The sequence below is a fragment of the Acipenser ruthenus genome, chromosome 26 (genome assembly GCF_902713425.1).
Source record: "Acipenser ruthenus chromosome 26, fAciRut3.2 maternal haplotype, whole genome shotgun sequence".
Classification (NCBI taxonomy): Eukaryota; Metazoa; Chordata; class Actinopteri; order Acipenseriformes; family Acipenseridae; genus Acipenser; species Acipenser ruthenus.
Genome location: NC_081214.1, coordinates 15,115,708 through 15,132,979, shown reverse-complemented (window position 1 = coordinate 15,132,979; position 17,272 = coordinate 15,115,708). Strand labels below are relative to the sequence as shown.

Sequence of the window (17,272 nt, the reverse complement as noted above, 5' to 3'; positions counted from 1 at the left end):
AGCCCCATGTAACCTCAATACCATGATAATAGTTGTATTAATAAGCATCCCTGTGACGAGGGCTGCTATCATTGCAAATCCACTGCCAGTATTATACCTGCTTTTTCAGCAGGCAAATTCATTTTTTCAGTGTTATGAAAATGTAAAGGCACCCTTAACTTTGATCTGTGACTTAAAATGGCTGCCACAATGTCTTCCTTATATAACTGAATAACATGTATACAGTCTATTTCTACGTTGCCCTTGTCTCCATTTCAGAGTTATTTTGGACAGCCCCAGAAATCCTTCGGCTGCCTCATGCAACGCTGAACAGCTCTTCCAAGGGGGATGTGTACAGTTTTGCCATCATTATGCAGGAAGTGGTGATGAGGGGCCCACCATACTGCATGCTGGAGCAGTCAGCAGAGGGTACAGTATGTCTTCTACCTTCTGGGAAAAAACCTGGAAACTGTTATAAGCACTCAGGAACATTGTGTGGGTGTGTTTATAAGCACTCAGGAACATCGTGTGGGTGTGTTTATAAGCACTCAGGAACATCGTGTGGGTGTGTTTATAAGCACTCATGAATATCATGTGGGTGTGTTTATAAGCATTTGAACATCGTGTGGGTGTGTTTATAAGCACCCAGGAACATCGTGTGGATGTGTTTATAAGCATTTGAACATTGTGTGGGTGTGTTTATAAGCACAGGAACATCGTGTGGGTGTGTTTATAAGCACTCAGGAACATTGTGTGGGTGTGTTTATAAGCACAGGAACATCGTGTGGGTGTGTTTATATGCACTCAGGAACATCGTGTGGGTGTGTTTATAAGCACAGGAACATCGTGTGGGTGTGTTTATAAGCACTCATGAATATCATGTGGGTGTGTTTATAAGCATTCGAACATCGTGTGGGTGTGTTTATAAGCACTCAGGAACATCGTGTGGGTGCGTTTATAAGCACTCAGGAACATCGTGTGGGTGTGTTTATAAGCACTCAGGAACATTGTGTGGGTGTGTTTATAAGCATTCATCTTTTTTCTTTTCTTAGTTCATGGGATGTGCTCTTTGCCCAGTGTTGCTACCTGCTGTGTTCGGGCAGTTTTCTAATTGCTTTTCTTTTGTTTTCTCATGTTGTTTGGGCCTCTTCAGATATCATTGTGAGGCTGAAGAAGCCCCCTCCTTTGTGCCGGCCCCTCGTGTCTCCAGACCACGCCCCCATGGAGTGCATCCAGCTGATGAAACAGTGCTGGAACGAGCAGCCAGACAGACGACCCACCTTCGAAGAGATATTCAACCAGGTCTCTGCTCAGGGGCATTCATAAAGAAGCACTGTTGTCCAGGGCCTGTTTTGATATATGAAAATGACTTTATTTTGACAGTGTTCATTTATTCCTCCAGTGTACAGTACTTTATTGTATATACCATGTGTGAAAAACAATTTTAATGAGAACGGCTTGACTGTAATTTAGTCCTTCAGCCAACAAATGTCAGATGACTTTGGTGAGGTGGTCTTTTTACTGATAAAGTTTGTTGAACACCATAAATAACTTTGCCCTCGTAGTTTAGAGTAAATAATATTCAAGTTCTTATTTTACTGGTACAATATGGGAGTATTCCGTTAATGTACTTATTCCTAATACAGTCCTTTAGAAACAAGTACCTGAATCAAAAGTTGCTCCTGCTCCTAGTTGATATTCGTTTGAAGCACTGAAATTGTGATTGACTAAAATTCAACTGGTTTGGACAAAATTGGACAACATTTTATTTTTAAATGTATTATAAACGCGCAACACTAACACGTGACGTTCTGAATTTACCTTATTCCATAACCTCCCTAGACTTGTTTTCCATACTTTGGGCTTACCTTTTCCACTTTTATTTTAGTTTAAGAACATTAACAAGGGAAAGAAGACGAACATCATCGACTCAATGCTGCGAATGCTGGAGCAGTACTCTAGCAACCTGGAGGACCTGATACGAGAGCGGACAGAGGAGCTGGAGATAGAGAAGCAGAAGACAGAGAAGCTGCTCACACAGATGCTACCTCCGTGAGTAGGAGTCTGGTCGAAGTCTGCTTCCTTCATAGATTATTCATAATTTTATTACTTTTTGTTTTTGTAACAAAGCACCCTGCTTTGATTTTGCAGCAACAAAACATAAAATCCCTTCCCCTTACAAATAATTCCCAACCTGTGCTGGCTTGTGGCACTAGCTTGAGGGGCAGTTATTGCCCATTTTACCCCGCAGAGTGTTTGATTACTGACTGAACCACTGAATAGGTTGTCGTTTTTTCCATGAAGAATTTATTTTAACATACCGGTAATATTTTCAGATACATACAAACAGATGACAAAACTATGTGCAAAGATACCAGAATTATAATACTATAAAGTCTGCTTTTTAAATGATTGATTGTAATAATCAATCAAGTTCTTTCACTGTTGTACCATACCCCAATTGTTGTCCATTTACCGTTGAAAGATATCAGTGGGATAGACTTCTACAAAGACTATTATTACATGTCGCTACTGGTAGACTCCAGTTTTTTGGGTTTATAAAGATCCAATACACATGGCAGTCAATGGATAACTTTAGAATTATAAACTAACTACTTTGATAACCTTAATTTACTTGATGAAGAAAAAAATTAATACAACCATGGCTGTAATCACAATACAAATTGTGCAGAGTGACTTACTTTGTCTCTCCTACACTGAGTTTAGATAAACCCCTGATTTCTGTTCCAGGTCTGTGGCAGAGGCCCTGAAGATGGGCTGCACTGTAGAACCAGAGCATTTCGAAGAGGTCACCTTGTATTTCAGCGACATCGTCGGGTTCACCACGATATCGGCGATGAGCGAGCCCATTGAGGTGGTGGACCTTCTGAACGACCTCTACACAATATTTGATGCTATAATAGAGAACCATGATGTTTATAAGGTGAAGTTCCCTTCCACATACCTTTTCAGTAACGCTGTAATGGTTTAAACGAAAATAAAAATGCTAAATAAATTCCCTGCTGTGACAGTCTTGTGGGTGCAGCTCCATGTTCCAATTCTTCTGCCACTCCTGTAACAATGAACTCGTTATCCAGGCTTCACCAGAGTTCCTGTAGATCACGGGCAGCTTCAAGTGATCTTTGGGGAAACAGCGAGGGCTCTTGCTCTTTCTGATCATGTTTGCACAACAGAACACTGTAATGCGCTCCATAGAGCTTTTGCCTCCTGCAAACCCTTTCCTCAGAAAACCAAAGCCTCTGCACGGAAATCCCCGGCAGAAGAGAGCAGTGTCGTAAGCACTGAAGATATCACACGGCTGGAGCTCGACCTGTTCCTTACTCTGAACCACATTGTGACGGGTTTCCCGCGCCTGAGCCAGCCGTCTGAAGGGTGAAAAACATTCTGTCTTTTCCCGACGCAGGTGGAGACTATAGGAGATGCCTACATGGTGGCGTCCGGCCTGCCCAAGTGCAATGGAAACCGTCACACAGCAGAGATCGCCAACATGTCTCTGGACATCCTCAGCGCCGTGGGGACCTTCAAGATGAGACACATGCCAGACGTACCGGTCCGGATCCGAATCGGACTGCACTCAGGTAAGAAACACAGCAGTCCAGACAGGAGTGGCATCTGAAACAGCCTGAAAACATGCAACATGTTGACTTTGCCCATTATTAATTGTTAGTGAAACCAATGAACAGATGTTTAAACTAGTGATTCTTTATAGTGTTCCAGTAATCAGGTTTCGTTTTACATAACTGTATAATATAATTCAAGGTCTCTTTGGCAGTCTTGGCACTGGGGATATTATATGTTGGTCCCTGGGCACAGTATTTCTCTGCTGTTTTTCAGGGCCTGTGGTTGCAGGAGTGGTAGGCCTCACTATGCCACGGTACTGTCTGTTTGGAGGCACGGTGAATACAGCCTCACGCATGGAGGCCACAGGGATGCGTGAGTAACTCTCTCAGGGGGTGTAGCTACGGGCTGTGGACTTCCATGTGTAGATATGTAGATCTCAAATGTGCACTTTAAAAAAAAAAAATGATATCTGGTCCCACACAAGCTTATAGAAATCTATTTACTATCTTGCTATGTGGTACACTTGGGAGGGATTAAGCTGTTTTGCACACAGATACCCAAACTGTTCAATTAAAATGGGTATGACACTGGAAAGCATCCACAAACATTACTGCACTGTGAAAACTGCTTAGTATAAATGTATCAACTGCTTTCCAGTTTCCAGTTTTCCCATTTTTTCAGGGCTATAAACAGTACATATGAATGTATAACCAACACAATGTTCCTGTCCACCTCCTTCTGTTTTACAGCCTACCGCATTCATGTCAGTAGCAGTACTGTTAAAATTCTAGTGGGCTTAAAAGAAGGATATAAGGTAGAGCTAAGAGGAAGAACAGAACTGGAGGTATGTGTCACTTTCTGCGGTTTCTTTAGACAGCATTCATTAGAAACACACCAGCTCCATGCAGAGGTTACTCCCTGGAATCTTAATTGTGAAATCTAACTAGAATCATTCAGTGTGAGTAACATAACTAATTGAGCACAGGATTCCAGGTAGTGACATGCCAAATCACTACCACATGGTTATCTTAGAATGTATCATTGTGTTATGCATTACAGTGACACCTTGATTAATGATCACCTTGGTACACCCTGCAATTAAGGCCATATTTGTACAGTCCTAATTTGCTTCCATTGACTTTTATGCTAATAGATCTTAATTTTTAAGGTCATCCTGCTATTGCAGATTACGGCTACCATGTGCAGCCCCAAACTATAAATTGGTGGTCCTTCTAAAAAGGTGTTTTTTAATAATGATTTGACTGTTTTTTATATGGCCAGTAGGGTGTCCTCTTTGTACAGACATAGGCTCTGTTGCACACATACTACCAGTCCTATGGTTATCTTAAAGTGTTCCGCTTGAGCTTAGCCTGAAAATATGACCAGTATTTTGGAGGTATTTTTTATTAAGCTATTTGGATGTGTTTGTGTTCTAAAGACAACGTTCATTTAAAAACAAAAAACGTGTTCCGTTCATTCTTACAATTTGGTTTTCTTAGGGTCACATAAGTACTTTATGGTTAGTTTTTTCCACTGTTTAAAATGGCAGTTAAGGATAGCGATTGACTCGGGACATTCTAAGGATTTGTAGCTGTTCAAATTTTCTATAATTTCCTGGTGAATTTAAACGGCTGTGATTACCACTAATCTGGGCCTACCTTACCTTAAAGAGTAAGTAGCGGGGTTCTGAAAAATATAGTGTTGCACGTCCCCACGTGTTGCTACAAGTGCTTAAATAAGGTAGCTGTCATTTTTCACTTCATTGTTAACATACTTTTTGCACTTATAACTTTCAAGTCTGTTTCAAAGCTCTTTTCAAAATGTCTGCTCTAGTGCACTGATAGTGTAAGGATTATCGCCCACTTTGTCAAACAGGTAGCACAGCAATAATGATCCATGATGGGGTACACAACAGAAAAGCCAGAGAACTTGTTTTTTGTTTGTTTTTAAATCGCTCTTCCTGCACTGATTTAGAGGACAGATTTCAAACCCCAGTGCACTAGAGCAGCCGTTTTGAAAATAGCTTTGAAACAAACTTTAAAGTTATATGTGTAAAAAGGTTGTTAGGATGTTAACAATGGAAAGAAAAATTACCGGTGCGTTATTCAAACAGTTGTAGCCACAGGTGGGGACGTGTAACGCTATAAATTTTTCAGAACCCCGCTACTTACTCTTTAAGGTGCAGTGCAGGATACAGTTTTAAAAAATGTTGTCAGAATTCTTACCGTTTAACACCAGGCTAATATTTTATACATTTCAACTATTCAACTATTAACACTCCTGATGTCCGGTTTGTGTTATTCTACAGGGCAAAGGCGTGGAGGAGACTTACTGGCTGATTGGGAAGGAGGGGTTCAGCAAACCACTGCCCATTCCTCCAGTGATCAAATCAAAGTAAGCAGACTGATGAACACATCTTTAGATGCCACTTGTGACTACCTCTATGTATTTTCTTTGTTTACAGTGTTTCTTTTTTTGTGATCAATTGTTTTTATTTGAGAACACCCAGAACACATTCGGAATCATACAGATGTACAAAACTATATACAGAGAAATCAGAACTTGCGCACAGTGACTACATACATAAATAATAAAAGAGGAAATGATATAAACCAGTCATGCCATGAAAAGGTCAGCCAGGGCAGCAGAGACTAAACTCCACACCTCTACCCTAGCTAGTCTCGCTCCATTCAGTCTGGCTGTGGTCCCCTCTGAATGAATCATATCCCTAAACATGCAGAGCCAAGAGCGGGCCAGAGTTTTATCTGGTGATATCCAAAGGTGCAAAATTGACTTTTTATAAGCTGTTAGCTCTACACTGAATCAAAGAGATTAACCAGTGAGTCATCAGTAAGTAAAAATAAGCAAGGTTCAGCTATTAACTGCAAACCAGTCAATTTAGAAACACTGAAGCTACATAGCTCCAAAAAGTGGCAATGACGGGACAGTCCCAGAACATATGCATACTGGTGCCAGATGTGCCAAGTTTACAGATGTTACATGCATTTTCATATGGAAGCGTCTGTATGGGAAGGGAGCAGGGAAGGGAGTAGGTCTCCTCAAGGTCCTCCATCACCAAAGATGCCACCAAAAGTAAAAATGCCTGTAGATGACCAGGCTGGATAAACAGAGGGTTAAAATGGCAGTTGTTCCAAACTGAAAAGGTTTTATAAAACTTATAAGGGCCACCCATGGATTTGTCAATGCTATTCTATGTCCTTAATGAGTTAGCTGTAATAGGGCCCCATTTTAAAGCAATATTGCCAGTGAAAAGGAGGTCTTGTAGCCCGTGAGGCAGCACCAACGCCTCCTCCACATACCGCCAAGGAACCTGAGAATCATGTTCCAGCCCCGTTCTCAATGCTTTCAGTTGGAATGCCCATTTGTAGAATATTATGGTGCTTCTTTAATGTTGTTTGCAGGCAAATGGCTCATGGCTTGCAGATGGAGGAAATAACTGCGTCCAAGCGACGGAAAGCAGAAATGCAGCTTGCACAGAAGAATAACTGAGGTAATGTTATGCATGGAAAATGTATAACATTACGTATTTGGGTCTAGTGATGTCATGGTTTTGTCGGTCCCCCTCCCTGCATTTCTAGTTCGCGTGTACCTTTGTAATCATGGAAAGGAATTATTTTACCATTACCATCAGTCACACAACTACTGTGCATGAACATAGTCCAGTTGTTCCTATAGAAATGTGTAGGTATACTGGGGAAATAACAAAACACATTTTTATTTTGAAAGTGCAGCCAGCTCTCATTGACAGGAATTTCAAAGGACCTGCAATAATCAGGAATTCTTATTTTCAGGAGTCTACAGCAATGCCTTACAGTAAACCAGCAAACTGAATGTATGTTGCTATTGTATGCCCAATTCTACTAACCAAATAATCTGTCATTATTTCCTACATAGTGGGGCTCCTAGAATAATTTGCTCGCTAAGCAGACGCGGAGATTGATATTCGGGAAGCAATTCTCTGTATTTGGCCGTTTAAATGAAGTTTATTGCATCATAACAGACTTTAAAAGCTTTGTGAGGAGGTGTTGGTGTCACTAGTCCTCTGCTGTATTACCGGTGGGGGTGACTATCCTGTGACATCTCTTTTCACCAATTCTTCTCTTTGTTAGTGAAAAATGGGAAAAGGACCTCTGTAACTGACACGTTTTCACTGGACAGTCACTCCTGTGTCGCTGCTCTTTCTTAGCCTGGAAAGCAGGCAGTGAACAGAGACGTCACTCAAGAGAATGTGTTTCATAGAACCCTTCCACCAATCAGAGCTGTGGATAGTTATGCCTTTAATCTGACCAGGAGACCTGTATTTAACCAGAGCAATGTTTTTGACAGATACTCAAAGTTTTGCTCCAGTTAAAAAAAAACATATAATACAATGTATAAAAGTTTACAATGGTCTTTTTGCATTTTTACCATGCTGATGTGCTTAGCTTGCTTTCACCATGATTTAGTACACCTTGCTATGCTTTTACTATGGGATACCCCAGTCAAATTGTATAATAGAGAGATGCAGGGTTCAGCTTTGGAAATGGGTGGCATCACATTTTTTTAAAAATAGGTGGAAAAACATGAGTGGGTGTGAACACAACAAAAGAGGGCAGGGACAACAAAACAGAAGTTGTGTATTCACAATGTGACCACACCCACTTCAGGTAGGCAATCCCAACTTCCAATTTAAGAGGTAACTGCTCAGAACTATTAATATATATACTTTCACTTAAGGGGCCTAACATCCATGGTAAATTTGCAGTTCCCTTTGCTTATGCTTTTGCCAAGATCGTTGAGATGCTTGCCATTTCTCTGTGCTTTACCATGCTTTCACGATGCTTATAGTAAGGTACACACGAACTACACATAGTTACTTAAGAAAACTTTTATAAGGGGTAAATGTTTAGCTACTAACTTGTAAACATGCAAGGTTTCAAACTATTTTCCACTGAAAAACCACGTTTTTTCACAAAGCTTTAAGTTTAGTATATTGGATTTAGTCATATGAACCACTTTTGGAGACTTAACGTTTTATGAATGGCATGAAATGTCTGTTTTCATAATTTCACTTACATTCAAAAGAAAAAGACCGCGCAACACAAATGAATTTGCCACTGAAAACTGTTAGAGGGTGTCATTCATAAGAGGTGAGCCTCACTTCATTACATCACCTGGCTTCTGAACGAAACCACCAAAACCTAGCACGATGGAGCGAGACGGGCGCTGACCAGCCAGAGATGCTGTTAAATGAAAGAGAGTTTCTTTAAAACATGTTTATTAACAGCAAGGCAACATAACTGTAAAGAAGCACGTCTTCCCCTTCAGTGTACTAACTTTGTTAATATAAAACGAGGAGTATCAGACTGTCAGAGTTCATGCACTGTAACATGTTACTGCAACCTTGTGTCAGGTCAGAATATTCCTGCATGTATATGGGTTTTTGTCAGATTTTAAAATATTGCAGTGGCCACATGTCCTGCACATTTAAAATATAAAATGGAACTTGCCTGTACAGTAAAAAGCAACAGGCCAACAGAAACCTCAGTTTAGAGAGTGGGTGGTACTCTTATCCACAGTCTTGCTTGTGGAGGCATAAGTAAGGCTGCAGGTAAGACACACACACACCACAGGGTTTGACTGTTTGGACTGCAGTTTAGTAATGGGATAGTGAATGTTTTTCTACTACAGTAAAAACAGAATTCAGTAGATTTATAAAAAAAAACTGCAACAGCTGAAAGTAGTTTTGGTTAGTTTATAATGCCGTTTCCATCATTGGCTATCAAGATTTATTTATGATGTAACTGTGTAATTTCTCAGTTGTGCTGTAGAACAGGTGAACTGGTTTACAGCACCTGGATTAAAGATCCTTCAACCAGTATGAAGTCCCTTGAGCCAGTATAAACTGTTGAGACCCAGTAAGTTTCTGATAGGGCTTGCAGTTTCCGTGTTGACGTTTGATTTCATTTATTTCAGACCTGAGATGGCGAAGGACTACAAACAGTTGCTTAAAAATGCAGTAAAGAAGATAAGTCACGTTCGCCAGGTAGCTCCTACAATCTAAAGAGGGTCCCGTCAGCATGTGCCACCACTGAGGACCGTTGCACTGTAACAAACTGTCACACGCCCAGCCTGGTGAGGGATGGACGATCTCCAACCGCCCAGTAACATTAAAGAGGACTGTCTGGAGGGGAACAGGGTTAGCAGCAGCATCTTGCTTTTAGCTGTCTTTGATTCTGAATGCTGTTCTGCTATGCAAAGCCTACCAAGGAAGACAACAGCATTTACAACAAGCCTTCGACTGCTTTCATAGCTCGAACATCACTTCCCTGTCGCTGATTTGCATGTGTCGCGGCAATACGCTGACTTTACCAAAGAATTATAGAATGTAAGTAAAATGAGAATAAGGAAGCATTGACAATTCAACATCTCAAGTGAAGAATGGTCTCTATTACACCATCAGGGGTCTACAGTAAAGAGACGCCCCCTACTTAGACTACCATCACTTTCTGCAACACCTTATTTTCCATGGAGTCCTCCCATCCAAGGACAATACTAACCAGGCCCAACCTTGCTTAGTCTCAGATCTAACGGGTATATCTTTTTATTTAAGGGGTAGCAGTGAAACCTGGCGAATCTAGACCCCAAAGGATGAGCAAGAAGATTACAGGTCTACCCCCACCTCACTCATAGTGGGTGCTGTAGTGTAGTGTATTAATGGCAACACATTGTAAAAACTGGAGAAACAAGCATTGTAAGACAGGTACAGAACACGCAACGTGACGGATGTCATCCTCCGCTTCACTTTTAAAATGTTTTATCCGCAGCAGTACTGTGTGTGACTTGTAAATATAGAGACACTTTGTGTGTTGGAGTTGTCCATTCCCCAGTTCATAACTGCTCTTCTCTCTTGTAATGAGCTGAGGTATTGTCGGCCGTTAGGGGCTTACAGGTTTTTTTTAGACAGCACCCTGATAAATACAGTCGAATGTGGTGTTAAAAATAGCCCATGCTAAGCGCAACGAGGATCAAACCTGTCATTCAGAATCTGCTAGGGGGGGGACTTCTGTTTTTTCTTCCCAACAGACTGCCCTTGAAAGCAAACAGACCTGCTTCAGCAAGAGTGAACATTCGGGAGGCACAGTTCCATTGCTAAACCTCAAGACACTATTAATTCAAGTGACTGTTACATATAGCCCACTTTTTATCAATAGCTCCTGTATCATTTGTGATGCTCTGTGAAAACTGTAAAATCACTTATAGTGTAGAATGAATGTAAGTTTGATTTATATGAAGGTGTTTATATGAATTAGGCATATGATATGTGCCTAATATCAGACACTATGTCACATACATTTATTTCACAGTATATTGCATGTTACATTGTAATATATGGTAATCGATAATATACATGAATAAAATGGGCCATTGCAAAGTAATATAAAGCAGAATAAAAAAAAAATTAAACAGGTCTCTGGCACGTAGATTGCATTTGGTGATATATAAAAGTGAATCTCTCTGTTACCCGTTATAAAAGTTTGACACAGTAAATTTGTATAGTAGTGGTTATGCTATGAACTTACCATAGTTTTCTTGCTTTGCCATGTTTTCTAATATGCTTTACCATACCTCTGGTCTTTACAATGCTTACCTCTGCTTTACCATGCTTTCACTGTGCTTTATTACACTTTGCTATGCTTTTACTATGGGAAACTTCAATAAGGGGTAGTGAAGGGCTGGCAGTAGGTGTTCGATTGGCAGGTGCTTCCATATCCAAGACAATACAAATGATGCTTCACTTGGAACAAAAGAGATGACTCTCTCTCTCTGTCTCTACGGGCCGATCTAGAGTCTTTGCTGAAGATTTCCACCCTAATATTGCTACTAGAAGACTCATCATGTAGAAAACAAAACATCCTTGCAGCCCATGATTGCCCTGCATCATATAAAGCAACTTTTACATGCATGTTTTCAAGGAACCACTTTCATACAGGCACATATAATGCAGAGTTATACAAAGGAATGTCCACCGTTTCTCGTCCGGTACAGAATATCAGAAGACAACAGCAGCCCCTGGAGGAGAGGTGACGTACACAGTGACCCCAATACTCCCTGGATTATCTGTACCGTGGATCACTTAAGAAGGACACGGACAGTGAGGTCACCCTTAACAAGATTAAAATTATCCCAAACTGATCCGGCAACAGAGATGGATTAATATGAACCGTGGAAAGATGCTGTGATGCAACTTCCAATGCTGTCTGGGATGACTGGGATATCCATGCGATGACATGCACTTCATTTCACCTGCACTACTAAATCATGTGCAGTAGGTCATAATTAGTACAACTCAAACACGCTCTGTTTTGATTAATTTTTTGTCATTTTTCCAACTTGCTGGAAAATGATTAATTATGCCAAGGATTTGGATCACATAATAAAGAAATTTAGGGTTTTTCCAACACAATGCAAGTTTTTCTTATTGAATCTTGGTATACTTTGTGAAAATGGTTACAGTGGTATAAATGTGTGCAGGTTCATCTAATGATCTAGGATTCAATTGTAATTATTGCATTGATTTCTTTGTATCAGCTTTTAAAACGTACCAAATACAATACAATACAACGTCATTGTTATATAGCTCCCTTCACACCATGGCATCCCAGAGCGCTGTACAGAGTTAAAAACTAAACAAACAACTCATATGTACAATACACCAGCTACAACCAAATAGGTATGGAGTCAGAATGGCCATAATCCATGAAGGACACAACTATGCTGTCTGCAGTTATTTGGTACTTTTCAAAAGCTGCTAAATGGTTGCAGCACCAATGTAATCACTGGGTAAACCTGAGCAGGGTTAGCGGCTTGTATCCCTTCATGTACACAGTGAGGCTTTATATATATTAAACAAACACAAATCTTTATTAAACGTAACATTTATCAAGGTCTTTATGCCATTGTGCAACGTGTGTCATTTTGGTGAGAGGGTAAATATAGCTGTAATTGGCCCTATTCAAAGAACTGTAACTCATAAGATAAAGTTTGATATTGATGAAACTGTTCTAGCCAGCAACAGTGTAAACCATTATGATGAAAATGTGTTTTATTAATAGAAAGTGTTACAGTCCACCCTGCAGCGTCACACAAAGTGTGTTTCTTTACCTTTGCTGTATGTTTGTATGGCAGCAATATAGTTCTCAAATTAATCCCAATTGTTCTGATATTTTTGTTCCCACGTCGTGGGATATAAATCACCTGGGGCACACATTTCTCAACTTTCACTCTGGGGCGTAAATACAGTGTTTAGCTGCAATACAGGGTACAGGATACAGCAAAGGTACAGTAATGCATTTCCTACACTGCAGGGCATTCTGTAACAGTTCCAAACTTTGTGAACACAAAACCAATGACAAACTGCTCAGAAGATTCAAAGTGGTGCCCAGAGTGGCTTGTAACTAGTTCTGTATCATTAAAAGAGTGCTGATCAATGATTTCAAAATCATTTTCTTACTTCTAATTTGTTATATTGTTACTGCCCCCCTTTTTATTGTGTAGAGATGTTTGGTTCTTGGTTTATTTACGTTCATTCAGGATATGCAAATGTTTAAAATACGCTATAGATAAACTGCTGCATCCTGACACCTTTGCTGTAGATCACATGATCTGATTGCAGCTAGACCATTGGAGTGACATTAAACCACACAGGAAGTGATCAGGTACCAGGAAGCAGCAGCAGCGTTATATTTGAAATATCTGCATATTCCATATTGAAGAGTGAAATGCAAGCAAAGAATCAAAAGATATTTGGAGTAAAAGGGGGTCAGTGACAATATTGTTAATGCCCCTTATGGTTGTTTTGCAGTTTTCCCACAGTTATATTATGCATTTACCATAGTTTACCATAGTTTGCCATGTTTTCAATATGCTTTACCATACCTCTCTGTGTGTTACAATGCTTGCTTATGCTTTCCAATGAGTTCACTATGCATTATTACACTTTGCTATGCTTTTATTATGAGAAAATTAATGCAAGGTAAAGGGTGATTTTCTGAGACAATTGAAACAAACAGTATGAAACTTTCTGGAATTCATGTTCTGGGTAATGTATAGCTTTTATAATTTTTTTTTTTTTTTACTGCAAACGTTAAAATTCCTCTGAAAATATATATTTTTCTTTTTCTTTCACAAAAACGGTTCCTTTTGCTCTGCAGGGCAAACGTCTTGTTGAATCTGGACTAATGATTGCTCACTTTTAAATGTGCAAGGGGTCAGCCTTGTTCCTTGCAAACAAGTAGAATGTTGAACACCAGAAGCAACACCTGACTGATTCTTAAACTAGGACCTAAAAACAAGGAAAGACCATACACTTATAACAGCCAGGACTAGAGCACCCATCGAGTGTGCTTGGAGACCACAGCTTCCATCGCTACTATGCCATCCTCAGCTCTGTCCTGGGCTTTACTCACTCGCACTCCTTGTAAACTCCATGCGCCCTGTGGTTATTGCACAATTGAAAGTATTTTAAATATTTACATATCCTGATTTAACGTAAATCCTTGGTTAGCACTCCTTCAAGAAGTAATAGGCATTAACAGACAGCTTGATGGTTGATTGAATAGCTCACTACACTGACAGGCCCTGACACAAGAGGGCTCCATTTCGACATACTAGTAGATAATAGTAGATGGTTTTGTCAGAATAGTGTGGTCTATCGCAGCTGCAAATTCACCTTGGAGAAATGCACATTTTGGAATTTGACAAAATAAAAGAAAGTGTTATCATGCAGCTTTGGGGATGCAGGGATAATATATTGTAACAACAACCTAATAAAAATCATTACCTTAGTAGCATAATCGTATTTCTACAGTAGTTCTGTAGTTCTGCTCTTAATATTTTTGTTTTCATATTAAGTTCTGGCAGGAAAAAAAGGTGAAAATAAAGTCTGGAAAACAAAAAGATTGACAGCAATACATGTGGGACTGTGGGATGAGAGTAACGAATAGTGCGTTATTAAAATTCACTGTTTTAATAGACAGTGCTTCCATGTTACTATCTGACAAATAATACAGAAACAATATACAGATGTATTTTTGATACACAATATATTAAGAGTTTTATATAATATGTATTTATTTAATTAGTTGTGCCAATACTTTTGACAGCTTTACCTTATATATATAATCACTTTGTAATTATATAGCGAAATATAGTGGAATACATGGGACAAAATAATACAGAATTTGCCATTTTGTAATATATTTATATTCTGTACTGTTCTGAAATATATTGACATACATATATTGCACAATATTTGTGGTGATCCACAATATAGTGAATATGCTATTAATGTAACCACAAAGATATCTGCCTAAAGAAATGAGCAATGAGCAATAAAGCAGATTTTAAAAAGTTGCATCAAACACCTATAATTGGTTTAGAAATGATCAATGATTTTAATGACACAGCTGCGATGGATCTGGATTATAGCCTCTAATTTCAATGGCAAGGTAACTGAATGTTTTAGGCACAATATTGCTATCATTCCAGGTGATATGGGGCTGATACGATGTGTGATTAATCATGTTATCATTCACAGGCTCTGATTGATTGAGCATAATATCAAGGACTGCTTGAATCCACCTGCTCTCACAGCAGATTGTAATATTAATATACACCACTAGAGGGCACCAGTGAATCAATTACACCGTGTAACAAATTTTTTTTTTTTTTTTTTTGGTTCCTGGGTAGTAAGTGTTATTTCCTAATTGCTTATGCCTCAAAAGTATAGAAAATGGCTATTATTCCCCACAAACTTTGCTTTTGTGACCAGGACAGTGATATTTTGAAATTTACCTATTTTCCAGAACATTCCAGATAGATTCAGTGCTGAGTAAACTTGGAGTAACTTTTAGAACTTTCTAGAACTTTCCAGTAATATAAATAGTAGTATAAATACAGGGGCCTTAAGCCCACCAGTTCAGTTTAGTTCCAGCTGCCTAAGTGGATACATATCTGCATTTTTCTGAGATGGCATCAAAGTCATAGGAGACTTCAAAATGGTGGCATTCCTGATGGGTCTCCAAGGCGGTTTTACCAAGTTTCCCTGCTATCTTTGCCTTTGGGACAGCAGGGACACCAAGGCGCACTACCACAGGCGGGACTGGCCACAGCGGACCGAGTTCTCTGTGGGGAGGAACAACGTCAAGTGGGAGCCACTGGTGGACCCCCGGAAGGTGCTGATGCCACCACTGCACATCAAATTAGGCCTTATGAAACAATTTGTCGGAGCTCTAGATAAGGAGTCGGCAGCCTTCAAGTACCTTCAAGACTTCTTCCCTAAGCTGCCTGAGGCAAAGGTCAAAGCCGGTGTCTTCGTCGGACCACAGATAAAGAAGATCCTGGAGTGCAATGAATTCCCCAAGAAGCTGACTAGTAAGGAGAAAGCGGCTTGGAACAGCTTTGTCGCAGTGGTTCGGGGCTTCCTGGGCAATCACAAGGCTGAAAACTATGTGGAGCTGGTTGAGACTCTGGTGAAGAACTACGGCACAATGGGCTGTAGGATGTCCCTCAAAGTCCATATCCTTGATGCTCATCTTGATAAATTCAAGGAGAACATGGGAGCGTACTCGGAGGAGCAAGGCGAGCGCTTCCACCAGGATATACTGGACTTTGAACGCCGCTACCAAGGACAGTATGATGGGAGATTTGGGGGCTGATTCGTGAAAGTGATTTACAGTATAATCGTAAATCTCGAAAAACTACTCACTTCTAAATCTTTTGCAGTCATTTTTGTATTGCTTTAATATAAATACATGTTAATTTGGATTCATATGTTGTTTTTTTCTGACTTTATGTGAACGAAAAGACACATTCGCCCGTTTTCTCATTGGAAATAGGTAAATTTCAAAATATCACTGTCCTGGTCACAGAAGCAAAGTTTGTGGGTAATAATAGCCATTTTCTATACTTTTGAGGCATAAGCAATTAGGAAATAACACTTACTACCCAGGAACAAAAATTGTGTTACATAGTGTTATTGGGTTGTCAAGACATACGAAACAGTACTTTCAAAATGTCACACAATATCAGAGAGTGTAGGATTTGGTTGTGTAATGCAGTGAATGTAGTCATAATAGGAAATCCTGGTAAAGTACACAAGCGCGCACACACACACACACACACACAGGTTCATGATATTTGCTCCAGTGCTAAAGCAAGTAAATACGTTGCTGACAAGTGTCTTGTTATCTGAAACAAAAACACATTGGAGATGTGAAAAAAACGCCAAGTTATCAAAAGTGCCCAGCCATTTAAAGTAGAGATATCAAAAACACAAGCCAAGTTTCAAGAAACCATTGGGACAACCCTGGCCAGCACCAAGCAAATAGGCACAACTGTAAAACCGGTGGAGGCCAAGGTTGCCCCAATTGTTTCTACTAACTTGGCTTGTGTTTTTCATGTGTTTGATCTGCTTTTATTGTGCCTGAAAAACACAAGCCAAGTTAGTAGAAACAATATACATATGCGTGGATAAAAGTGCTTGGGGTCTGCACAAAAATACGTTGAGAGAAAAAGGAGAAGCACATTTTTTACCATACTTTGGCGATTTATTTATCTTACTGTATGACAGGTATTTACTTTTTTTCTACATTTCAACTAAGAGTGTTGGGAACTACACATTTAAAGTGGAATGGTGCTTTTGGCTGAT

General features: G+C 39.8%; 1 protein-coding gene across 2 annotated transcripts in view; it reads left to right on the top strand.

Annotated features, from left to right (window-relative positions):
• LOC131701727 (retinal guanylyl cyclase 2-like) overlaps nt 1–14,877 on the top strand; it is a 28,463-nt gene extending 13,586 nt beyond the window's left edge. The window contains exons 11-20 of one of the 2 annotated variants that reach the window (XM_059001420.1): nt 259–408; nt 1,133–1,281; nt 1,868–2,031; nt 2,731–2,923; nt 3,404–3,578; nt 3,835–3,933; nt 4,311–4,405; nt 5,870–5,955; nt 6,984–7,072; nt 9,538–14,877. In XM_059001420.1, the coding sequence (XP_058857403.1) occupies nt 259–408; nt 1,133–1,281; nt 1,868–2,031; nt 2,731–2,923; nt 3,404–3,578; nt 3,835–3,933; nt 4,311–4,405; nt 5,870–5,955; nt 6,984–7,071 (1,199 nt within the window). In that variant the 3' untranslated portion in view covers nt 7,072; nt 9,538–14,877. The remainder of the gene's footprint in view (nt 1–258; nt 409–1,132; nt 1,282–1,867; nt 2,032–2,730; nt 2,924–3,403; nt 3,579–3,834; nt 3,934–4,310; nt 4,406–5,869; nt 5,956–6,983; nt 7,073–9,537) is intronic. The other variant, XM_059001421.1, reaches the window with a different exon arrangement.
• Nucleotides 14,878–17,272: the final 2,395 nt, after the last annotated feature.